Source organism: Sinocyclocheilus grahami, unplaced genomic scaffold (assembly GCF_001515645.1).
Source record: "Sinocyclocheilus grahami isolate Dianchi unplaced genomic scaffold, SAMN03320097.WGS_v1.1 scaffold20.1, whole genome shotgun sequence".
Taxonomy (NCBI): domain Eukaryota; kingdom Metazoa; phylum Chordata; class Actinopteri; order Cypriniformes; family Cyprinidae; genus Sinocyclocheilus; species Sinocyclocheilus grahami.
Window position 1 is genome coordinate 694,182 of NW_015505199.1, and position 26,614 is coordinate 720,795.

The following is a 26,614-nucleotide window of genomic DNA, read 5'->3' on the forward strand; positions in this document are numbered from 1 at the left end:
AGCTGACTTGATTACCAGAGCTGCCACACATCCTCGCATGTCAAGACCGTTATCTCAAAGCAATTGTTAGCGAAGGAGTCTTCCCCAAAGGATCAATGATGTCTGATCTGACAGATTTATTGATCTAGGGAGTACAACCATGAGTGAGAACTCTGTCGCTTTTTTGATTTAGTTCCCACATGGGTCCTCACATTGACATCAAACAGGCCCATAAATCCAGCGGGGGCAAACACAGTGCAACAGGTCACGGAAAGGTAACTCTCTTTGTCTCCTCTGGAAGACCTCTGAGTCAGGGTTTATGAATGGCCAAAGGCGTTCAAACACATCTGGTCTCTCACTTAGACATGACTCGATCTGCCTGTTTAAAGTGTGCATAAGCTCTTTAAGCTGTTTCCCCCATTAGCTTGGGGTGCTATGAAGAGCTTGTATCCTTTCATGACCCACTAATGGTCCTAGCTTGATTAACTCCGGACTTTTTTTTCTTTCTTTTTTCTGTTGCAATGCCTGAGAACAGAGCACAGTTGCATAACTGACAAGGAAGTGGCCTGGGTCGTAAATAATGTGTATGAAATGATCCATCTGCGAATAGCACTTTTAGTGGAGGCCCTAATTTGCAGCCTGTTGGCCTTCAGAAAGACCCCAGAATACATTGCCAAATCCTAAACTGTGTTTAACCCATGCACCCTACTCCCTCTGTCTGTTTGCATTTTCTTCTGACTTTTATTCTGTTTCCAAGCATGCAGGATGTCTCTTCATTCGTGTCACCCAGCTAAACTCATGGGTGTGATAATAGAAACCTCATAGCACCATAATGCATGCATTTCACCCCAAAATAAAAAAAGCTCATCATTTACTTACCGTCATGTTGTTCCAAACCTGAATGCATTGCTTTCTTTTGTGAAACACAAAAGGAGACTTTTCAAAAAATGTCAGATTTTTTTTATTTTGGTTTATACAATGAAAGTCATTGGCATTCGATGTTGTTTTGGATCTCATTGACTTTAATTATAAGGACAAAAACAGTGTCTTCTTTTGTGTATTGTAGGAGATAAAAGTCACACAGGTTTGAAATTACATAAGAGTGATAAAATTGCCAAATTATATGTATGGGTAAACTATTCCTTTAACTAATTCCCACAACCCACATGCCATTCCATCAAAAGTGAGCACATGCAGAGATCGGTGTAAAGAATCATTGCAAAGTCTTTGTTTTTGTCTCCATTGTAATCTTGATATGAGAGGTGTAGACCCTTGCAGCTAGATAAAAGCCTGAGTGTAATAAACAGCCCGACCATAAAGGCGAGCTGATCTTGCATGGCTGTGCAGCCCTTTATGTAATTTCTCGCCTGGCTGTGATGTTCGCGGTTCTGTTGTTGTTCCTGCTTTGATCTACTACAGTGATAACTGTTCCAGAAAGCGATGCTAATGAAAAAAGATATAGCGGGAGTGGAAGTTCACCACAGCTCACAGGAAAGATGCTTGCTGATAAGAACACTGCTCTTCTGTACGCTTCATCTATAGAGGAAGCGTTAGCGTAGCATTGTGCACTCTCATAGAACCAGGTGTAGTGTCTGATATGGGAACATGTAACTGTTCATTCTCTGCTACGGCCTCACATGTCAGGATATAGATAAGGAATATTCATCTTAAAGGGATAGTTTGACCAACCTGTATGACTTATTTGCTCTTTTCCTTGCAAAAAAATTGGCTCTCAAGCATCATAAAATACACAAAAACACCATTAAAGTATGCTAAAAGGTTGTCCATACTATATTATAGTCTTCTGAAGCCATACAAAGCTTTGTGTGAGGAAGAGACTAAAATGTAAACCATTATTTATTTAAAATCTTGACATCCGTCTCCTTGGCATGTTCAAGAAAGTTCTTGATTTGTGAACGAATCATTCTTTTGAGTCGGATCTATTAAGCAAATAGGTAGATCTAATTTTCAAGTTAAACTAGTCTGAATGATTTGTTCTCAAATCAAACTGATTTGATTCTTGAACCAGCTCAGTGAATCAATGATTTGTTTGCAATGGTTAACATCACTTTGGAGAGAAATTTAGTTGTTGTCAATGATTAATGAATTCAATTTTGGTCTGTAAAATTGGTCAGAGTAAATGTTGACATGAATGTAATTTCCCCCAACTGTCCCTTTACAATAGAAAAATAGGGTTTGGTGAATTCAGGTGTATATTGAGCTGCTTTATACCGTAACATAAGTTTGTGAAAAAAAACTTTTGTCTTGTCATAAGGACTTCAGTGCCTTGCAGAGAACTTGCTGTTAGCACACTCACTATGCACCACATTTAACCTCATACCTCAGTTGCCCATATTTCTCAGCAGACAGAGCAAATGAGGCATGGAGTTCAGCCCCTTGCTGGGGGTCAGTAAAGTCTCATTTTGTCAGATCAGCTGCTGAATGATGGATGAACAGCGTGCCGAACTAGCACCAGTGCTAATCAGGAGTGTAGCAACACTACAGGATCTTGCCCAAATTCATTTACAGTGAATCCAATTCCAGGCATCAAGAAAGTCCTAAAGTGAGATTATAGGATTTAACCATATTTATCAAACACAATGAATTCAATAATTACAACTAAATAAAACCAGTTTTTTACTTTTTAAAATTTTTTAAGACCGTTTGAAAGAAGGGAAAAAAAATCTATAAAATCTGTTGAGTTTCATATATTTGCCTTAATGATTTATGTTGTTTGCTCTTACTCCATCAACCATGACATTGCCCTTTTAGAGTGCATTTCTTAGGATTTCTGTGGCGTTTTGAATACCTCATAAGCCTTCTTGATCCGTGAGCCAGGAAATATGGATTGAAAGAAAAAATGGGATTACAGACTAATATGGAAAACAGATTCAGCAGAATAAAGACCACAGACCTGCAACAATACAATTCCCAATCATGATTCCACAGAGATTAAGTAGATCGGTAACATCATGATATGCTCTGAATTGAATTATCAGTATTCTTACTCACTGTGATGGTTTATGATGCTTCTCTGAGGGAGTTACACATATGAGGAGTAATTAATAAGCAATGTGTTTTATGAAGAATTTCTCGTCTGTGTTTGGGAATAATAAATCCTACTGCGGGTGGGGAAAAAGTCATTGTCTTTATTTGTTGTTTTGTTTTTCTGTTCCACATACATCTTTTTCCCGCTCAAGGGCCTCTGATCAAAGTCTGATCACTGAGGATGGATTGCAAACATGGTTTAATGATTTCAAGCAGGCTTTGCAATGGAGTATGAATGCAGTAAGAACTGTATGAGAGGTCTATGATTTATGTTGTGGTCTGATTTATGTCGTATTTGACTAGTCCTGGTCTAACCCTTCCCGCTGGGGTCTGAACCCTTCTTTTCTTTTGCATATGGAGCTCCCCAATTTCATGACCCTCGGACGACTTCACATTCTTCTTGTAGTATTTCAAACGGCCCACTCTGGGGTAATGAAAACCAGTCCCCACAAGAGGCTCCTATTTCTCCTTAACGGAGCATGTTCTAATTTATTTTCTACTCAAACTCAGGATGTGTGGCATAGCTGTAATTATTGAGGAAGGTGCTTGTGGTTTACTGTGATTCATATGAATGCTTATGTGGTTTATCTGGCATCCAGAGGTCAGACAAATCCCACATTTGTATTTATTTTTCGTTGTTAGGACTTGCACAGAGAATTGAACTTGGTTTTTGCACTTCAGATGTGGATGAACGCTCTGTCTGCTTGCATTTTCTTCTGACTTTTCTTCTGTTTCCAAGCATGCAGGATGTCTCTTTCTTCGTGTCACCCAGCTAAACTCATGGGTGTGATAACAGAAACCTCATAGCACCATAATGCATGCATTTCACCCCAAAATAAAAAAAGCTCATCATTTACTTACCGTCATGTTGTTCCAAACCTGAATGCATTGCTTTCTTTTGTGAAACACTTTTTCTTTTGCATATGGAGCTCCCCAATTTCATGACCCTCGGACGACTTCACATTCTTCTTGCAGTATTTCAAACGGCCCACTCTGGGGTAATGAAAACCAGTCCCCACAAGAGGCTCCTATTTCTCCTTAACGGAGCATGTTCTAATTTATTTTCTACTCAAACTCAGGATGTGTGGCATAGCTGTAATTATTGAGGAAGGTGCTTGTGGTTTACTGTGATTCATATGAATGCTTATGTGGTTTATCTGGCATCCAGAGGTCAGACAAATCCCACATTTGTATTTATTTTTCGTTGTTAGGACTTGCACAGAGAATTGAACTTGGTTTTTGCACTTCAGATGTGGATGAACGCTATTTTGCTCAAATACAACTTGATGTTTGCACAGTACTTAACATGTTGAGAGGTTTCATTTGTCAGCTTAAGTTCTAGTAATTTTATTTGCTTTTGTCATTTTATTTATTTTAATTTTTTTATGTTTCTGCTTAATATTTCTAATTTTATTTTATATAAGTTTTAGTTATATTAGAACTTGAGTTTATTTTATTTCAGTTAGTTGTCAAGGCAATTTATTTCAGTTAACAAAAGTGACTTTTAATAGTTTTAAAAACACTGGTCAATCAAATAAAAATGTAATTTAATTAATTAAATGTAATTAATCGAATTAATAAATACAATTAACTTAAATGATTCAATTTAAATATGTAAATAACTACATTTAACTAAATTAATACTCTTATAAAATAATCAAATAGACATTGCATGGGGGGCACAATTAAAGTGCACTTGTTTTGAATTAACACGTTAAATTGATAGCCCTTTTTGAGAGCTTTAATGTTACTTTAATGTTACTTAAGGTTAAAAAATGTAATTAATTAAATAATTTGTTTTTAAATCAACAGACTTTAGTAAATAGCCTCTCATATCACTTCAAGAGAGCAGGTACTTAACATGTTGAGAGGTTTCATTTGTCAGCTTAAGTTCTAGTAATTTTATTTGCTTTTGTCATTTTATTTATTTTAATTTTTTTATGTTTCTGCTTAATATTTCTAATTTTATTTTATATAAGTTTTAGTTATATTAGAACTTGAGTTTATTTTATTTCAGTTAGTTGTCAAGGCAATTTATTTCTGTTTTATTTCAATTAACAAAAGTGACTTTTAATAGTTTTAAAAACACTGGTCAATCAAATAAAAATGTAATTTAATTAATTAAATGTAATTAATCGAATTAATAAATACAATTAACTTAAATTATTCAATTTAAATATGTAAATAACTACATTTAACTAAATTAATACTCTTATAAAATAATCAAATAGACATTGCATGGGGGGCACAATTAAAGTGCACTTGTTTTGAATTAACACGTTAAATTGATAGCCCTTTTTGAGAGCTTTAATGTTACTTTAATGTTACTTAAGGTTAAAAAATGTAATTAATTAAATAATTTGTTTTTAAATCAACAGACTTTAGTAAATAGCCTCTCATATCACTTCAAGAGAGCAGTATTATACTTTTCCTGCAGGAGCAATTTTAGAAAGGCATAGTTTTTTTTTGTTTTTTTACATAACGCCACAGCAGTGGTTGGATGGATCCGTGGTTAAATATTTCCAGCTTGCCATAAAGCAAATCACAAGAAAGCACTGTGATTTTTCCCTGGTCTTTCTGTAACTTTGTTCTCAGAACAAAGTACACACTTTTGAAAGCATAAGTTACAATCGAGCCAAACCTTAAAAAAAGGTTTGTGGTAACTCAACCCTGCTTTGAAAATAAACTAAGCTCACATCTTTGTTGTATCCTCTCAAAAGAAAAATGACATAAAACAGATCTGACTTATTTCATTTCTTTCCACCAGCAGCACGGTGAATGTTTCTGACACTCAGCCCACGTGCTAGCCCACGGCAGGTCAAGACTGTTGTGTTGGTATGAAAAGTGCTGAAGAGACATTTACTGCTGTCGACCCCATGGGACAACGCTGATAGAAGGCTTTTTTCTTTAAAACTGGATTTTTATTCAGATGCTGAATTTACAGTGACTGTAGTTAAAAGGTGATTGTTAAAAACGTTGAAGTATACATACAATACAGCGGTCGAATGAGGCTTTTTTGTCCATTCTGTGTTTGTCCCACACTGCAACACAGGGGTCATTGGTGACCTGCAAATGGTCCTAGAAATGAGGCACCATGTGCTCTGGCATGCTGGCACCTTTTTCTTCTAACTCACTGCTTCTGGAATACTCCATAAAAACTCCATAGCTGTTGTTTGACTGTGAAACTTAAAAAAAAAATTTAAAAAGTAACATTTGGAGCTCCAATGTCGTTTCTAGACCCCTCATGTCCGTCCCTTGAAAGTATTCATGCAGGTGTAGCTTCCTGAGAACTTGTGGATTTCTTCAAGAGCACTCCGTGGTAGCATACTGTTTCGAGGGTAAAACAAAGCAATACATGTAATCAGAGAGAGTTTTCAAAACACAAGCTGAAATAATTTGATTTCAAATAAACCTGTATTCGTAAATTGCATCAGACTGTACCTTTTAAGGATAACGAGTGCATGCATGGTCCAGGGTAAGTAAACAAAGGCTGTATTGGTCCTCACAGCATCCACTGTTTTTTGGGCTACCACCTCCGGCTTTAGAGGAGGAAAGAGTTGGGGAAACCTACAGAGAAAAACCGCAGTTAAATACACTTGTTTTTATTGATTGTCACTTACAAATATGTACCGTTGTGAAATGGTACACAAACAGTCAAATGTGACTTTGCTAAAACAAGAATGTCTGTGATGTGATGTCAATAGAAAAGGAAAGTTGTTTTGGATGAAAACCAAGTTATTGCATTCTGGTTAAAGATTACGCAGAAAATTGTTTTTGGAAAAATGTGTACTGATTAATCATTCAAAATATGACCACAACCATGCATTAACAAAGTAAATGGGGTCAATTTTGATTTGATGTTGATGTAAAAGTACTCGAAATTATGGTCCAACCCATTTTACTTCCATAATGTGACTTACTGCCAGTTAAAACAGGATAATTAAAATAATATGTAGGGCGGAACTGATTTTATCCATTAAAACATTTACTAAATTGAGGAAAAGCTGTCTATATGAGTGGGGTTTTTGAATAATTAATTTGTGCTGTACTCATCAGCTCACCTGACTCTCATGCCCTGAAACATTTCAGTGTTGGTGTGGAATGGGAGGACAGTGGTACAGCCCACCCCCGGACAGTCCAGCAACCCCAGAGTGAGGCTCTCCATGAAGGCTAGTGATGATGCTTTAGAAGTGCAGTAGTCTATAGCACCAGGGATGGGCGACAGAGACAGGATGGAGTTGATGCACACAACGTGGCCGTTTTGCAGTTCCAGCATACGAGGCAAGAAAGCTTTTGTGGTCTATGGATGAAAGGATTATTAAAAAGTCAATTAAACCCCTGGAAGTATGAATTTGTAAGGCAGATGTAACATGTAAATGATGTTAAGTTAAAATACTTTCTTATAACCCATTTTATTGTGCAGTGCTTTTAAAACATTGCATTGTTTAAGTCTAACACAGCAACATTAACTTTACCAATGGTGTGTTTAGCCATAGGACTGTCTGTTTGTTTAACCAAGAGCAGTGTTTTTTTTGGGGGGGGGATTTTGGTACAAAAACTACACTTTAGCCTTAAAAGATTTACACTGGTCTAACATAAGCCCACCTGATCATCAGTCAAACCAGAAATGACCAAATGCCTCAGGTTAAGATTAATTTGAATCAGACCAATGCCATTTTGGTATTACTAATATACTATTATAGTATTACTTTAGGCTTTGAATTGGCTTTTATTTCACATTAATTAAATTAGTAATGCTAAAAAGTGCATTCGTCATTTTTATTAGTTTTTATTATTCATAATTTAGCTTTCATTTATATTTACTTTAGTTTTAGTATATAGTTTTATATTTACTTTAGATTTGTATTCATTTTTTTAAACAATTTGTAACATTTAAATATATATTTATGCATTTAGCAGACACTTTTGTCCAAAATTTTACAAAGCATTTTGCCAGCAATATTTGTAATACGGGGTGGATGTAGGTGTAAATGTTATGCAACTTTAATAGTTTGTTTTATCAAACTATTGAATTAGACAAAACCATCCTAACTTAACCCTTCCCAATTCTTTTATGTACTTACCCAAAACTGTCCCATTGTGTTGATGTGCTGTGACTTCAAAAGAGCATCATCATCACTGTTGAGCAAACTCTTTCCATGCACCACTGCAGCATTATTCACAAGAATGGTAACATCCCCCACCTACCATAAGAAAAAAGACCCGCTGTGAGATATTCTTTCCAAAAATATCCTTACGTTCTTTTTCATGGCTAGTTAGAGCCGCTATACTGCTGGGCCTTATCTAACCCAGACATTTCAAGCGAAGTGTAATCTCCATCCAGGCTATGGGGGTGGAAGGCAGCAGAGCTGAGCCAAAGCCACCAGCACTGGGGTTATTAGAGCCAACAGGTTTGAACTAATCTTATTATGATCTTAATTAAGAAACACCTCAGGATATGATATTATGGGGCATACCTTTTCTCTGACAACCTTGGCTTGCTTGTAAACTTCTTCTCTGTTGGCCACATCGCAAACAAAGTAATGGCACTCGGTCCCCATGAGGGCGATCTCCTCGCACGCCTCCTTCAGACATTTTTCTGTCCGGCCCCACAAGATTAGCTGTTAGGAGGAACAGAGCAGAGCATTAAGAGAGATGCCTACATGAATGGATTGGCTGGGACAGGGAACATGGGGGGCAGTGATTGGTCAATTAAATTAGCTAGTCTGAGAGGTCAAGGAAAGGTAATGAAATCAGTGATGCTGCCTCATCATCTCTCACAGACAATTCTCATTGAGATTACACAGCCTGCTGGGCATACAGACCCAGACATTTTCTGCTTCAGCAAACTCCTAATCATGTGTGTGTGCATGCATGCACATAGGTTAACTATCCTTTTGGTTCATACATTAGCCATTTAAAAAAATTATAATTAACCAATTACAGGCAACCGTGGCAAATAAATGTATGCCATTTTTCAGTGACAACCAGCCAGCAGCGTGAATAAGGTTACTGTACACTTCAGTATTTTTTATTTTTTTAACCCCATTAAAAAAAATTATGTTTATACATAGCTAATTCGATTTAATTTCAGTTAGTTTCAAAGTTTTTCGTTAAGTTTTAAGCTTTTCTTTTTCTTTCGTTTCAGCTTTATGTAAATTATTGCAAAATATATATTTAAACACTGGTCTACAGTAATTATAAGTAACTTAATAAAAGCCCTATCATGTTGTCTTGATTTCTGAAATAAATAAGTGTGAAAATGTCCATCACAAACTAATAATGTGATATTTTATAATGATGGCCTGTGAAAGGCACTTCGCCTTGCCTTCCATTAACATTAAATTTTATTGGAACCAAAATATTGTTGTCAGCTATACCCAGAGCTAAGGATTATTTCAGAGAAAAGTTAGATTTTTTCTTAGTGCAATGAATATTTAAATAATGAAGAAACATTTTCCACTATAAAGAACTTTTTGTGCAATGGAAAGGTTCAATGGATATTAAAGGATTTTGGCTTCATGGATCTATAGATGCCAATAAAGAACCTTTGTTTTTAAGAGCTCCAGAATTTTTTTTTCTTGGTTCTTCAAATCATCATTTAGGGTTTGGTTAGAGGAAGATGACATAATTCTTGCAAAATATTTCCAGTGTTGAATTACCATGCAGTGAGGACTTGCTGATCTCTTGGACGCCATAATAAATGGCTGCTTTCTGGAAAATTACAACCCCCACCTAGTGGTCAAGTTAAATCTGAGCCTGTGCATTTATGATTCATGCTTTTTTAGCATTCCTTAAGAATGGGCTAACTGTGAAGATAGCCACTGCAGGTGTCTCTTCCAAAGCTTTCACACCTTGACAATGGCTAACAACGGGGTGTTGACAAGCACAATGGCTTCCTTTAACGTACTGCTGCAAAGCTGCTGCTTTCAAAGACCTTTGCCCTGGAAAGATGTAAAAGGGGAGTTGTGCCTGTGAGCATTCAGGGATCTAAGGTCTCTGAATTGTTTACTGTGTGAGATTTGCGTTGCAACTTTTATGATGGGTTTTTTATTTGGCCCCATACACACAATGTGGGAAATGTGTGTAAATCAAAGTAAAGCCCTGGGTGTAACGCCGCCAAGCATGGGAGCCCCTGTCACTGTGGATACAGAAGTTATTAAGCTCTGTTTATTACAGTTGGGCCACTGGGTCTATTTATAATGCAATTTCTTGGGTGGGTGAGGCAGCTGGCACATTTCTTCCCAGCTCTTGACTTTCAGCACACAGTCTTGTTTCATTAGTGCTTTCATTGTGCTTTGCAATTTGACTGCTGAGACACAAAAACATTATGCTTCTGCCAACGTGAGAGATTTAGCCTAATTAACCCATTAAATACTCCAGATAGAGTAAAAATTCATAGGAAGAGTAAGACAGCAAATCATCCAAGCATTTGGCCAAGGTCAAAGATGCTGGAACCATGAACTTCTGGGCCACTGGCCTTTCTAGAGGGTTTTCCACCCAGACTGCTGTGATAATCTGACTATGAGAGCTGTCGAAGTTTGAAAGAAGGATATTTTTCCTCAAAATAGCTGTTTGTTAGTTGACCCAGTTTGTATTACAAGTTGAAGCAGACATTGGGTTCCAGCTCTACATTTTGATTGGTCATGACCTATGCACCATTGAGACAATGGGTTTATGAACAGGGCATGTAATGTCCCTAGGGAGAGGAATAGACCATACAGACTGATACTTTGCAAAACAAAACAAATGCATCCATTACTAGGCTAATGATTTGTGTTAATGAGGATTAGCTTACAAAAATGTGCATGATAACCACAGTTTGCACATACACACTATAGTAACTAGATATGATTATTACAGTAGAGCCACAATGTACAAATGGTTTAATCAAATTGGTATTCTTACTCAGAATAATTAAATTCAAAGTGGTTAAGGAGGTGCAGTTAACTTTTGAACCATTTAGACTTTAATTTTACTCTATTAAATTACAGCAAGATTCTGAAAGCTTCTCACAGCGAAAGTATTATATTTTGCATTGTATTTTGGTGGCCACTGGTAATTTTTTGTAAGAGTAAGACAGACATGGTATATAAATGATAGACATGGAATATAAATGTAGATTTCTTTATAGTAACATTGCATCATTGTATAAAGCTAAATTATTTTAATATTAATAGCAGTTTTATATGCCAAATAGCGCTATGTATAGTGTTATGAAACTTTGAGCAATCTGACTGATAGTTTTGATGTATCACTTATAGCTAGCAATCAGAAAGAGAAAGACAGAGGGAGACCACCTGGTATTCAAACTATGGGGCTATACGAACACTACACTCATAGAAAGATTTGAATTGAAATATTACGCTGTATGACCAAGCCATAGCTATAACCAAGAGTAATAATACATTGTTTACCTTTTTAGCTCCACGCACGGCGAACTCCTTTGCCAGGTGACGGCCGATGCCCCGTCCGCCACCCGTGATAAGCACCACATCTCCGGTCAGATCTCTCCGCCTGCTCGGTAAGAACCAGCACACGGTCGCCTTGACAATATAGTAAAGGATCTGAATGGGTAAGAGCACCACGCAGCCCAGCGCCTTCAGATCCATTTCACTTCGTCTCAATTCTCGCCTGTAACAATTGCTGAACCAATTGAATCGTTCCTCGGAGCGATCACCTTTACTCCTATTTTATAGGAGTGGATAAGGCAATTCGCCTTATTTTTCAAAGTTGACGGAGACTAAATAGGGTGAAATGCATCTATCTACCACAATCCATCGCAGTTTACGTGCGCCTCGGCGGAATATCTGTCATTTTGCGCACCTTTATTCCACACAAACTCTTTATCCACGGAGCTCTTGCTGCGACAAGTGTGCGCTGCTGCTTTGCACCGGAGACGGAGTCCTCTAATTAACCCATTAAATACTCCAGATAGAGTAAAAATTCATAGGAAGAGTAAGACAGCAAATCATCCAAGCATTTGGCCAAGGTCAAAGATGCTGGAACCATGAACTTCTGGGCCACTGGCCTTTCTAGAGGGTTTTCCACCCAGACTGCTGTGATAATCTGACTATGAGAGCTGTCGAAGTTTGAAAGAAGGATATTTTTCCTCAAAATAGCTGTTTGTTAGTTGACCCAGTTTGTATTACAAGTTGAAGCAGACATTGGGTTCCAGCTCTACATTTTGATTGGTCATGACCTATGCACCATTGAGACAATGGGTTTATGAACGGGGCATGTAATGTCCCTAGGGAGAGGAATAGACCATACAGACTGATACTTTGCAAAACAAAACAAATGCATCCATTACTAGGCTAATGATTTGTGTTCATGAGGATTAGCTTACAAAAATGTGCATGATAACCACAGTTTGCACATACACACTATAGTAACTAGATATGATTATTACAGTAGAGCCACAATGTACAAATGGTTTAATCAAATTGGTATTCTTACTCAGAATAATTAAATTCAAAGTGGTTAAGGAGGTGCAGTTAACTTTTGAACCATTTAGACTTTAATTTTACTCTATTAAATTACAGCAAGATTCTGAAAGCTTCTCACAGCGAAAGTATTATATTTTGCATTGTATTTTGGTGGCCACTGGTAATTTTTTGTAAGAGTAAGACAGACATGGTATATAAATGATAGACATGGAATATAAATGTAGATTTCTTTATAGTAACATTGCATCATTGTATAAAGCTAAATTATTTTAATATTAATAGCAGTTTTATATGCCAAATAGCGCTATGTATAGTGTTATGAAACTTTGAGCAATCTGACTGATAGTTTTGATGTATCACTTATAGCTAGCAATCAGAAAGAGAAAGACAGAGGGAGACCACCTGGTATTCAAACTATGGGGCTATACGAACACTACACTCATAGAAAGATTTGAATTGAAATATTACGCTGTATGACCAAGCCATAGCTATAACCAAGAGTAATAATACATTGTTTACCTTTTTAGCTCCACGCACGGCGAACTCCTTTGCCAGGTGACGGCCGATGCCCCGTCCGCCACCCGTGATAAGCACCACATCTCCGGTCAGATCTCTCCGCCTGCTCGGTAAGAACCAGCACACGGTCGCCTTGACAATATAGTAAAGGATCTGAATGGGTAAGAGCACCACGCAGCCCAGCGCCTTCAGATCCATTTCACTTCGTCTCAATTCTCGCCTGTAACAATTGCTGAACCAATTGAATCGTTCCTCGGAGCGATCACCTTTACTCCTATTTTATAGGAGTGGATAAGGCAATTCGCCTTATTTTTCAAAGTTGACGGAGACTAAATAGGGTGAAATGCATCTATCTACCACAATCCATCGCAGTTTACGTGCGCCTCGGCGGAATATCTGTCATTTTGCGCACCTTTATTCCACACAAACTCTTTATCCACGGAGCTCTTGCTGCGACAAGTGTGCGCTGCTGCTTTGCACCGGAGACGGAGTCCTGTCGCTATACTGACAGCGGCCAGAAGGGTCTGATAGGGGTTTTAAAGAGACCATTTATCTTGATTGACAGCTGGAGGACTGACAGAAGTACTGCTTTATCAAACGTTGGCGTGAGGGTTACTTTATGACGGCTAAGTCCCCTCCCCCAGAAGTGGTGCCACAGGCAATTTCGTTGCCTTTCAACCTGTGCTTATTGTAACTAGTGGTGGGGATTTTGATTCATTCCAGTGATTCGAATCTTTTGAATCGGTTCAATTGAATGATTCGCTCAGCGCACATTATGCTGGTTCGAATGGTGCACACACACACACACAACGCCGAAAAGAAAATGTCCTGTTATCCTTTATTAATAAATTAGCTTATGTATATCTGCCGTTTTCCACAAATGATATGGCAGTCTAATTGTATTTTCCTATATTTTGTCAACATGACTTTAATCAAATAAATAAATAAATAAAAATGAGCTCATGAATAAATGATGAGTTTATGAATAACGGACTTACGTGATTTTAATTGTGTATGCTCAGTCAATTTGACACATTCATATTATTCTGTCCCTTTTCTCCTCTTGTTGTGAATTAATGATGAACTGGACAAACGGGTTGTTCAGAAGGTCCGCAGATTCTTGTAAATAAACGAGATAATTCAGTCAAGTTAGTTCACGTTCAAGAGTGTCGTTTAGTGCCTCTTGGAGTCCTTGGTCACACAGACAACAACCGAAAGTATATTAATATTAAGTATTATACACGATTTAAAAAGGCATTTTATGACCTTATTGTCTGTTTTGCATAGCAAGCCTATTTTTTGTTTTGTTCACTGCATAGTAAACAAGTGGGGGGGCTTGTTTACAATATGCTTCAGTATGTTATGTACAGTATACAATATAGGCAATGATACGGTATGTTATATACAGTATGTTATATTTGTTACATCAAAAGAAGAATGGTCTTACAAACTGGATCTAAGCATCATTTTTGCAAGGTTTCTCTACAAAACAAACAACAACAACAACAACACAATTGTATTACCTTCAGACAGAAGCTTTCTCAATATTTCTGTCATTAATTTTATTAATTATAATTAGTTGTTTTCCAAGTCAACTTTTCAGTGTGTTATGTATGTGTAAACAAGCATGTGGTTTGCTCTAAATGTTGTTACGCTTGGGTCTCCTGTTGCTCTTTTCAGTCCACAGTGCTCAGACTCAGAAGGATTCCTGCAGACCAGTGCACTTCCAGAACATGGAGACCTTTGTAAATGCCTCTTAAACTCGTGCAGTAAACCCAGGAGCCGTTGTGGAGATTCCAGACTGTGATTTTTGGCCTAGCCCCTGCTTCTACTGCTTAAAAGCTGAATGGAGGGCTGCTCAGACCGGACTGGGTCAAAATGCAGCCTCACAAAGACTGCTTTGTGCTATGCTGCACCTCTTATTAATGGCCCAGCAACTCTCAGAGAAGGCTTAATGGTTGTCTGGTGGGGGGAAATAGCATGTTTCACTTAAATTTGGCCATTTCTTGATCTGTTGATCAAAAACAGGCCCAAAATTACAGATGCTGAGTTAATTTCCAATATTGCAGAATGTTGTGGAACCACTATTCTCTGTTTTTATATGATTGTGAGGTTTTATTTTATCTTGCACATTTTATTGTAGAAATATAACAGCATGATGAAGCTGAACAAAAAGGCTTTCTCTTTTCTGTTATAGAGTGTCACTGCCATCTACAGATCAACATAGAAAGTTCACTAAATAAATCTGATGTATTCTCAGTGGTGGCCATAGCGCAAACATTGCCTTTCATGGAAGATAGTTTTATCATGTGCATTTGCATAGTAATAGGATTAAAGGAACTGATTTTACAGTTGATGAATATGCAGTGTTTTGTCTTCTCTAAAGCTGTGCCACCATCAATTATCTCTTATGTAAACATTCAGCCAGCATATTTTTATGTGCATTGTTGATATTACTAATTAGCTTCTGTGTTATCTGGTCAGTTAGAACATAGTGGGCATTAGTCAGGGTTGGAAGACTTAATTTGCACTCTGGTCAGACTTTTCATTTACTTATTGTATAAATGTGTGCAGTGCAATATGCTTTTACAAGGGCTGTTACCCATAGTTATCTTGTTTCTGATGGCACTATTTTGTGAAATTTGAACTGTATTGCAATTGTAACACTTTTAGTCTATATAAAAATCTGTTTTACTTTGCAGAAAATTGGCTGTTGGTTGATTAAAAAATACATTAAAATCTAATTTTCTGGTGGGGAAAAATCAACTTGATCTAGTTTTGTGTGAAAACTCGTAGACTTGGCAACCCTGGCACTACTTGACCTTGTACATGCACTATAAAAGGGAAGGGAGCATGTATTTTGAACACTTTTTGCTGTGCATGCAGCACGTTGAAGCAGCCATGCATACTGGAATTGCAATTCTGCTCTTTGTATTTGCAGCTTTTTTTGCTGCTTTTTGTTTATTGGTAGTTGTCCCAGTGTACTTAGAGCTGAGAAATTTAAATATCCCTTCTGGAGTTGCTAGTCCTGGGAAACTACGCGTGATTCATTGTGTGTATGTGGGGATAAGCATTGTGGTGAGTGTTCATGCATTTTGTGTTGTGTTCACTGGCAAATCCAATCATATTGATTGATTTCCTGTTAAATTTTCATTTCTACTTAAGACTAATAAAAGAGTAACGTTTAGCCCTATATGTTTAATATTTCAAATGGTTTCCACATTATCCCCTGAAAATGAGAATATCCAGTGAAATTGTCAGAGGTGGACAGTAACGAAGTACACACTTGAGTATTGTACTTAAGTACACACTTGAGTATCTGTACTTTACTTGAGTATTATTTTTTCTGGAAACTGCCAGAGCTGTGTGAGATCACTACCATCCTGCTGGTGGGTAGGGGTGTTAAATTAATTAAATTTTTTGTGAACTCGCTTGTTTCACTTCTATAGGTTTTTAACATTCTAAAAGCTCTTTATTCCGAAGATACTACAAGTTAGTCAGTGTATTCAGTAGGTGTAATGTATTGTAGCTTCAGAGGCATAAGGTATAGCAAGTATTACATACAACAATAATAGAACCATAATAAAACAGTCCGTTGACATAAAAAATACATTTTACTTTTGATACTTGAGTACTTTTAAAAGCAAGTACTTCTGTACTTTTATTTAAGTAAAAATCTTTACAACTTTCACTTGTAATGGAATAATATTTGATCAGCAGTATCTGTACTTTTACTCAAGTAATTGATTTGTGTACTTTGTCCACCTCTGGAAATTGTACTGTCATTCTGTTTTGGCACAACAAATTGTTTAATAATATAACCATGCTCAATACAAAGTCCACCTCAGTAATTGAATAACTCTTCAGTGATGTATAATTTATTAAAACTGAGTATAGCGAGTTCAATAGAGTGTTTTTCTGTAGCCACTAGCTTGATATTCTCTCAAGGGTATGATAAAGAGATATGAGCCGTTCTTCTTATCTCAGAATATGAGTACAGAATTCAAATAGCCGAGCGGACTTCTTTACCCACTGAGTGGCACATTTAATGGCATGGTGAGTATTATGAATTGGCCAATCATTGTTAACAAGTCTCTTTTGTATTGAAACCACCTTTAGGGACAAATTCTGGGGCGATTGGGGCTGTGCCATCAGATTAATTTTATACGATGGAGCAGATGCTGTATCATGGCCCGCAAAAAAACAGTGCCCTCCGGGCTTCGTATTAAGGACTTGAGCTTCAGTGGAGTTCCAGTGAGGGTGTATGAGCCTACAGCTGCCTCGGGAGAGAAAAAAAGGGGCCTGGTGTACTTTCATGGTGGTGGATGGATGTTTGGCTGCATTGGTAATATATACTCAAAGAAACAGTGCAATACTTTTGTGTTGGTAATTTAAAATGTTTTCATTTTTTGTTCTTTCACAGATGATTACAATGAAGTGTGTCAGTATATATCACTGGAGAGTGACACCATCGTTGTGTCTGTTGGGTTAGCTGACTTTTGGCATACTCATTTTATGTATAAATCAAGTTAAATTTTGGCTGGTTGAATTTTTCCTCTTGTTTTCCTTCTCTGTTTGCCATGTTTAGTTACCGTCTGGCCCCCGAGCACAGGTACCCTGCCCACCTGGACGACTGTGAGGTCGTGACTCGCCATTTCCTGTCAATAGCGGCAACTGATTTCGGGGTGGACCCACGCAGGTTGGCAGTTGGTGGGGACAGCGCAGGGGCGAACCTGGCAGCCGCTCTCTGCCAGAGGCTGTCAAAGACACAGGATTGTCATCTGCCATCTCCCTGTGCCCAGGTTCTCATCTACCCGGCACTGCAGATGGCAGATTTCCACCTGCCCTCATACCAGCAGAACCACTCTGTGCCCATATTGTTCAGAGGCCGAGCGGTATTCTATTTCCTACAGTACCTCAACGGGAATACTTCTGTTAGCCAGCAGATTCTGGAAGGCAAGCATGTTCCTGTCGAGTTAAAACGTCGCTATAAGAAATGGCTGGATCCAGATAATCTTTCACCTCAGTTTAGAAAAGGAGCAAGAAGTCCGCAGGTTATCCCAAGCCATGATGGTCATGTCTATCACATCATCAAACAGGGGCTGGATCCAGAGATCTCCCCTTTATTAGCTGAGGATGATGTTCTCCACCTCGCGCCGCCCACCTTCGTCTTGACCTGTGAGTTTGATGTGCTGAGGGATGATGGCATTTTGTTCTGTAAGCGACTGAAGGATGCAGGAGTGGAAGTCACGTGGGAGCATCTATCTGATGGCTTCCACGGGATCATCAGTTTCTTCAACCAGGGCTGGTTGACATTTCAATCTTCTCGAAAGGGTATGGACAGCATTGTAAGATATGTAAGGACTCTCTGACTGAGAAGTCAAAAGATTTGTCAGAATGACATGGAATATAGCCTGTAAGAGTTTTTCTTTTCTTTCTTTTTTTGTGAGAAATGGGAATTAACAAAAACACTTTCCCATTTGTTTTCTCCATAGAGAACTGTAAAAAAGTAACAAACTGTTAAAGAAGAGTTACGAGGTTGTTAAAGCTAGGGTAGGCAATGTTTTTCCATAAACATTTTCTGTTATACTGGTTGAAAGTCTTTTCACAGCCTGATGGCAACCAATAATTAAAGTGCTCCAAAAAAACAGGTAAAACAAGAGCGATGATTTTACAAAATGGAGGAATTTGATAGAATGTTTGAATTTCAATTGATAAAATTAACTTAGTTTCTTCTCAACAGATAATCTAAACTTTAAGTTAAAAGTATTCCTAATATGTTGAACATTTTATTGAAATTAGCCTGCTTTTACCTGCCATTTTATAAATCCATAATCTATAATGTTTATGATGTTTGAGATGGGGGAGGTGCTGCATGCCAAAGGGGCTTTTGCCAAGGTTGTTTGAAAACATGCTTTCTTTTTGCAGTTCCGGTATAAGGCACTAGCAGCACAGAAAATGCCTAGCCTAGCTTTAATCGATGGCATAAGTACACATCATTTCAACTTGTGACCCAATACCTATAAAATATTAATCAACCAGAGAATGACAATTGTTTTAAATATTTCTGTGCTTAATATGCATATTACGCAATAAATGTAAATCATATTATTTCTGTATATATAATCAATATCTTTAAATCAATAGTTTTATAGATTATAGTTAGATTCTATCATACACAATGCATCATGGGATTGTAGTTCTTTTTTTGTACAATTTTAAAATACTTTTTTTTTGCTTCAATCAAAAATCTAAGTTTGTAATTTTGTGATTCACCTCATAGCTGGTTGGTTTGGTTCATGGCTTATAACTTTTAAAAATGAATATAAAATACCTATGGGAAAAAAGAATAGAAAAAATACTTCTGGAACAAAGGCTGCTAAACAAAAAGTACACTCTGTACCGATTTTCTCCTTAAAGAATCATTGTCATTTAGCAATATTCTGTGAATTATAGCAAGAAAGTCCCATTAGATTTATCAAAAAAAAAGAGTATTTGAATCGTTTTTGATTGATGTGTTAAACTGTGTTTGTAATGGACAAACAATGCTCAATTTATCCATTGAATCATGAATGATATTCCAGTGTGTGACACTTAAAATTCCTCCCACATCCCACGTCCCTTGTACAGCCTCATTTGTAGGAGACTGCAGTCTTTCCTTTGGTGCTACAAGTGAAGCTAATTTTCATCATTCAGAGTGTTAGTCAGCATTTGCATGGTGCGTTTAAAGGAATCTGATGAACCTTCTTTCGCTGCAGCTGCTCTCACAGTGTAATAGTTGGGTTACGGAATAAAAAACTCCATTTGTTTTCTCCATAGAGAAATGGATTTTTAACAATAATTGACAAATCTTTAAAGACAGGCCTGCTGTGTGCTCCAATGTTGTTAATTGATTATTAATGCTTTTGTTAAACCAATCTGTTCGCATTAATTCGACTTATTTTTAAAATAATCAAGTTTTATAGTGGAATTTGTGGTTAAAAACTACATTACCCATTATGCTGTACAGAAAATCCTTCACGCCAGAAGGATCTTTAGCTCTGCCCACTCCTGTGAAACGCCACCATTGTTGTAATGGATTCGGTCTCCCTACGCTCTCAAAAATATTTTTGTATATATGAATATTTTGGCAATTAACTAAAAATACATAGTTTATATAGAAACAACCAACAGCTTTAAATGAATATTTTTATATATGTAGGTACTACATTTGAGTTTGAACTTCACAACCGTTAAAAAGTATATTTTATATAGTATGAATGTGAGTACTTGTATGAATGAAATTCGGACATACTACATTCGCCATTTAGTTACTGTCACATGACCTACCAGTGTAAGTTGCGTTGCTTCACTGCCATTCATAAGTCTTCTCCCATGGCCTCATGGGATAGTAAAGTGTCAATCCAATGCACACTTCATCCGAAATTGCCCCCTATACCCGTATCCACTATTCCCAACATTAGTCCACTAATACAGTTCACTTGAAGGAGGGAATGAAAACGAGTTAGTGAATTCAGACACTGAGTGCACTGGAAGGGCTGCCACATTTGTGCTTGCTGTTTAATAACCATTTGAATCTGGTAGCTCCAGTAGTAAGATGAAAGGATTTATCTTGAACTCTGTTATGGAAATTATGTATCCACCTTTTGCTGCATTCACACCATGTCATATTTACTGCAATTTCGAGATGACAACACGTTACGTTCTACTTGGAGCTGTTCACACCCTCGGACTCGGAACTATCGCACTATCAATGCCCAAACAGCGCCTAATGAATTTGAGGTGGTCAGGTGGTACAAGTTGTAGCTTTCAGAAAACTCCCAGTTCACAAGTTGTAATTACAAGTTCTATGAGGACGTGAATGCTTTTTACACGTTGGTATCTCGTAACCACGGTAATTACGATATAACGTGAAAGCACCTTTATTTTTCAATGCATAAGTAAGCCGTTTTCTGTGAAAGTGCGAGACTTCTGGTTCATTAGCCGCTATAGGAAAATAATGAGAAGAATAACAAAGTGTTGAAAGTAACAAACCAGTGTGTTCATAGTAAAGAATACATTACAATAATATCGTAAGACACACCAATTTGCAATATCAAGCGGCAAAACGAGCTGTTTTGTATTCAGTTAAAATAAAGCGGATGACACCGGAAGCCAGACACATAAAATTTACAAATGGCTCTGCCCGCTCGTACGGGGAAAAAAAAGGTGAATAAACCTCAATTTAATAATCAATTTAAAAGTAATTTATACCTTTGGCATACATCATAGTTCTTTGGCATACACCAGTTGTACACTCGTTATTGCGGTGCATTGTGGGATTGAATGAGTGCATTCGATAATGTCCAAGGTTTCGGACACCAATACAAATGGCTGTCCTCTCAAATAGTGCCCTACTTAATAGTATAGGGGATGATTTCGTACACAGGGCCAGTGTAAGTAATAGGTCATCCGGCTACTTTCCGAAATAAAATAATTTATTTATTTCCCAAATACAATAAATTCAGACATACTGCTCGTTTGGCGTACTGTTTTCACATGCTATATAGTAGGGAAGTATTCGAATTTGGATGCAGCTATAGTTCATGCTTATGACTCTGTAGCAAAAAATCCCTATGGGAGAAATACTTCCGGAACAAGCACCGATGAAAAAGTGGACGGGCACTAATGCAATCTACAGCGCCAGCAGGTGTATTTTCAACAGAACTCTCCTGCTTTAACGCGTGGAATGTTTAAAATAAAACTGACCGCGGATGATTAGGGCAGTGGTTCCCAAACTTTTTTGGCCGGGCCCCCCTTTTGTACAGAAAAATATTTTCAGGATTAATTATTTACCTTATTCTAAATAAGCCAATATTTTTAGAATATTCCTTTCATGTTCCCGTTTTACATGTTATTATAGTACATAGTTCGATTAATGGCACACCGTCATTACGCCCCCACGTGATGTCCCCTCCGGAATGTCACGTATAAACATATAGTTCCTCTTCGTGATGATGCCATCACAAAGTTTTGGGTGTTTCATTTTTAATGTTAGGAAAGCTTCAAGTGCAGTTAATTATTTGTACGTGCATATAGACGACGGTGGTGTTGAAGCTCTTTTATTTGCCGTCAAACGGTTGACCACTGCCGTGTGAGTATCCTGTCGCAAAATGCGGCGAAAAGTCCTACACAATGCTAATAATGTGATTAGGGTGTTTACATGTCTATACTGCACTTCAGTAATGCGACTAAAACAGGAATACTCCACATGTCTTAATTTGATTTCTATTTACTTCGAATATGACTTTAGCTGGACTTAAGGTACTCAAAAATCTCTGTTTACATGGTAGATTCTTAATCGTGTTAAAATCGGATTATTGTTGTCCATGTAAACGTACTCCCTGTGAAATGTGTCAACTTAAAATATCTATTTGAATGTTTGAACATATACTGTATTCCTGTGATCAAAGCTGAATTTGCAGCATCATTACTCCAGTCTTCAGTGTCACCCTCTCAGACATGACCTTGATTGCAAAATTATATATGATTTGAAATATTGTGATTAACATAGTACTAAACTAGCCTACTTGCCGTCTTAACTTGTTCGGCTTCATTACCCACATTGTACTGGTGAATCTGAGGGTGAGATATGCCTATATATTTTCTTGTCTTTTCACCACACTGGACGCGACAAAGTGAACATTGCAAATCCAGTTGTCCTTTCCTTTGTGTCAGAGCGCTGGAGTTCGTCATAAATAGAACGGGCATCACTGTCATGGATTTGTCGTGTCGCGTCGCGCCGCACCCATTGAGAACATCACTGGGTTCTGTTTGCATTTGTCACGTCGCACCGCTCGCATCTGGTGTAGACACGTTGTTTTGGTATTGGTGAATCATAATCTGCTTTACGTTTACCTGCCACTGGTAGTATTTTCACAAACTTGTAACATACATGCTTAGAGCAGAACCATGCATCATTAATTTATATTTCCACATGTCTCCCTGCAATACAACTCTGATTCTTCGATCGCGGCATCTAGTGGGAGCAAAATAATATGCTAATGATTTTAATGAGGATGGAAAAGTGATGTTCTGTAAAGCCTGTCAGCGCTCTGTTGATTAACCGAGGTGACAAAGAGAACTGGAGCATCTCAAATCCACTCGCCACAACAACTGAAATTGAAGTTCTCTTGGTAAGTTTTACTTAAAGTGATTGCATTGTAAAATGATGAAAAGTGTTATTAGCCTATCTTAAAGGGGTCCTATTATGCTCGTTTACAAAGTCTTGATTTTGTTTTGGGGGTGTACTAGAACAGTCTCTCATACTAGGTTGTTCGAAAAACACATTATTTTTCACATATTTTACATTATTACAACACCTCTCTCCCCAGTCTGGCATGAACGGCTGGAATAGTTCCTGTATCAAATGAAGGCCCGCCTTCTGAAATACGAAATGTGCTGTGATTGGTTAGCTGGGTCAGTGTGTGTTGTGATTGGTAGCACTCGGCGCCTGGTCGGTAAATGTCACGCCCCTTACCATAGCCGCCTAAATATTGCATCAAAATCAAATCAATTTGAGCGTGATTTAAACCTGGATGATTGTAACCACTCTAAGTTCATCTGTCTTGGGAAAGCTAGCGTGTCTCTGACATAGTGATAACACTCGTAGCCTTCTCTAGTGCAGCTCAACCAGGTCTCATCCCATTCATCGATATTTGTGATATCACAAATCCCGGAAAATATGCGTTGTAGTCCAAACGAGTCGGTCGTTGTAGTTTTTGAAAAGTGATTTCTGTTAAATAAAATATCTCCTTTTGAATTGGACTTTGAGCTTTGTAACTTCGCATATCTTTTTTATGCTCAAACAGCAACATTACAGACTAACTAAAGTTGAAAAAGTAAAAAAAGCATAATAGGACCCCTTTAATACATGCCATTCATCATGGTGAGAACATACTGGACGGTAGAGGCTGCTGTTTAAATCTGACATCTGCATGTTCTGCGTGTCTTTTGTGAATGCACTCAGCAGTTTCGACTACTACACATACTTAAGTACGTATGAAGGTAGTCTACTTCAGAACTTCATCTCTAGAGCTGAGAGCCACTTCACCAGCATTTAGACAACAATTAGACAACATTTGAATAATAATAATAATTATTATTAATATTAAAATTATTATTATGTATTTGCAACAAGGCATAGGGAGGCTCACTTCCGTTTGGAATTGGCCCCTCGTGTTTGGCGTGTCCATGGCAACAGAACTCTAGACGATCACCTGCTTCAACTGCTCTGCTGCTTTAAGGATGAGTCAGCCTGGTAAATACAGCACCAACAAAGTACTCATTGGTAACTGGGCGGAGGAGAGATTACATGTAGGTATATGTATTACTGTATCAGTGTAAATGTCATTTTGAATTCACATAAAAAATTGAGTAGTGTGTATTTCTAGGCTTGTGATTTCGACATAAGTTGTTTTAGCGTTATTACTAGGCCTACTTATCGTAATTTTTCGTGATTTCGGGATAAAAGTAGTTTTATCGTTATCACGACTTACTTCTACCTTGATTTCGACATAACAAAAGTTGCTTTTATTACACAAATGACTGTTTGTTTTTGAAACAAAATTCACGCGCAACTCGACAGATAAACCGTGCTATCTTCTTTTTTGATAATGTTGTGGATATTGCAGCAAAGACTGCTTCGCTTAATAATAAAGTCTAAATGAATATAGTCTAACCAATGACTATTAATTTAAGACAGTAGAATACAACGAGGTTAAAGGCGCATTTGTCTTTATAACCACTAGATGGCACAAGATTTGAAACATGGCAATAAATAGCTGGCCGACTTTTCCATTAGACATGGCATGCCATGGTTAGATTCAGATGGGAAATATCATATATTAAGTTGGGTGTCCACTTTAGAGATAATCACCATATTTATAATGAAACCATCATGTTTATTAATAATATCATATAATAAAATATCATAGGCTACTTATTGTTACTACTGTAAAGCTATATAAACTTATGGTTTCTCCTTCAATGCTTTCAGAATCTTTACTTTTTTTAAAATAATTTTGTCTTTTTAAAATGAACACATTTGGATTAGTATTCTAAACTGATACTAACTTAAGCTAAATATCATTATGCACTGCTTTTACTGTTTCTGCCACAATTTTATACTTAAAAGGCAGAAATAGTACAACTAGTACTGATTTTGTTTTAATTTTTTTTTATGAAATTCAATATTGCAGACCCAGGAACATTGTGTAGGAATTTTGCCTTTGGCCAAACCATTTAAAGTCTTTCATTCTGTAAATATCTCAGTGAAAAGGCTTCCTGAATGAGAGAGAAGGGGGAAAAAGTAAGGTGGTTTTGTCCAATGGGATTTGTCTGGATTGTTGTCATTTGTTAATTGCTGTGATCTTATGCACTAAAAACTGGTGACTTGTGATACATTTATTAATAGTAAATATACCCAAAATACTCGTATATCTTTGGGCCATAGTGGCAATATTTCCTAAAAAAGAGTCACCTTAATAGCCAAAAGCGTTGCAAAGATGGAGCCTCACTTCCTATTTGGCATACACATCATCAAGTCCTTGCATTTGCATGTAAATGGTTTGGTGAAGATCTGATGAAAACCACTGGCCGAGTTAAAAAATAAATAAAATAAAAATCAGAATAGTTCAAATAATTGAAAAAAAAAAATTGAGACCAAGAATTTTGTTTCTAGGGCATTCATATCCAACAATATTGAATTCCAAGTTGCTCATGTATTTCAATATTGCATTAAAAATGTGTTTTTAGCTTCTAATATTGGTGATTATTATATAGGCACAATTCCTAATGGCTCTTGTTTTGAGTAATTAACACACTACTTAAGTACTTGTTTAAATCCTGAAAGGGGTGCAGTTCCTCTGACAGTGCTCAGATCTATGCAAAAGTGATTAGCGCTGCTGATCAGCTTGGTCAGCACAGACTGGAGGCAGACAAATGGAATTGATGCAAGTCATTCTGCAGTCCCCTAGACAGAAACAGACCTGAGAGAGTACATCTCCGATCAATAAGGGGCCGCAAGCTCTGCTGAGTGTGGGATTTGTTTGCTGAGTGTTTCTGTCTTTCTTATATGTGTGTGTGGTGAGACAGTTCACTCGGGACTGCGAGACGGCGAACAGCAGCTACAGGATGGACTACACGCCCCACAGGTCACACAAGCCCAATGTTGTCATGTGCCAAAGGGCTCTTCGCAGCTCAGAGGTTTGGGACACACTCATCAGTTCACACATCATTTACCAAACATCACAAACACACCAGTGAGCAAATCATGTTCGGTTTTGATGATGGACGACAGGCGTGAAACATGCTATTAAACTCCTTTGCATCTTCTTGGAGTTCTGAACTGTCATTATGAAACTCTGATGAATAATTGTGATACTTCATTGTTTTCTAATCTCTTCAAGTGACTTCAAAAGTGAAAATGAATTTTGACTTTCAGACCAAGTTGCAAAAACAGTGGGAATAGAGGGAGATAATTCTTTGCATGCTAATACATATTTCACTTTGAAGTTGACTTTGTGCAGCATATATACTGTATATATATATATATATATATATATATATATATATATTGTGTC

The 26,614-nt window shown here is 37.4% G+C and overlaps 2 protein-coding genes across 3 annotated transcripts in view; one reads left to right on the forward strand and one right to left on the reverse strand.

Moving 5' to 3' along the window:
• LOC107556210 (arylacetamide deacetylase-like 3) overlaps positions 1-26,614 on the forward strand; it is a 38,635-nt gene that overhangs the window by 9,756 nt on the left and 2,265 nt on the right. The window contains exons 2-5 of the mRNA XM_016239266.1: positions 17,112-17,337; positions 17,416-17,479; positions 17,581-18,326; positions 26,127-26,237. Coding sequence (XP_016094752.1) covers positions 17,112-17,337; positions 17,416-17,479; positions 17,581-18,326; positions 26,127-26,237 — 1,147 coding nt within the window. The remainder of the gene's footprint in view (positions 1-17,111; positions 17,338-17,415; positions 17,480-17,580; positions 18,327-26,126; positions 26,238-26,614) is intronic.
• Positions 5,934-13,690, reverse strand: LOC107555693 (short-chain dehydrogenase/reductase 3-like). 2 transcript variants are annotated; one of them, XM_016238574.1, is made up of 6 exons: positions 12,996-13,690; positions 8,505-8,648; positions 8,112-8,231; positions 7,089-7,327; positions 6,469-6,594; positions 5,934-6,354 (listed from the first exon to the last, which is right to left on the reverse strand). In XM_016238574.1, exons 1-6 carry the CDS (start codon positions 13,188-13,190, stop codon positions 6,270-6,272), a joined length of 909 nt encoding a protein of 302 aa, XP_016094060.1. In that variant the 5' UTR covers positions 13,191-13,690; the 3' UTR covers positions 5,934-6,269. The 2 variants fall into 2 exon arrangements, with proteins under 2 accessions (XP_016094060.1, XP_016094051.1); XM_016238565.1 differs by lacking the exon at positions 12,996-13,690 and adding an exon at positions 11,445-11,927.

What these genes read in the sequence shown, in the direction of transcription:
- LOC107555693 (XM_016238574.1), bottom strand. Translation starts at nt 13,190, where the DNA reads ATGGATCTGAAGGCGCTGGGCTGCGTGGTGCTCTTACCCATTCAGATC. An exon ending in CCGTGCGTGGAGCTAAAAAG is followed by an intron (nt 8,649 to 12,995) that starts GTAAACAATGTA and finishes TCCTCCTAACAG; the next exon opens with CTAATCTTGTGGGGCCGGAC. An exon ending in TTTCAGGGCATGAGAGTCAG is followed by an intron (nt 6,595 to 7,088) that starts GTGAGCTGATGA and finishes TTTTCTCTGTAG; the next exon opens with GTTTCCCCAACTCTTTCCTC.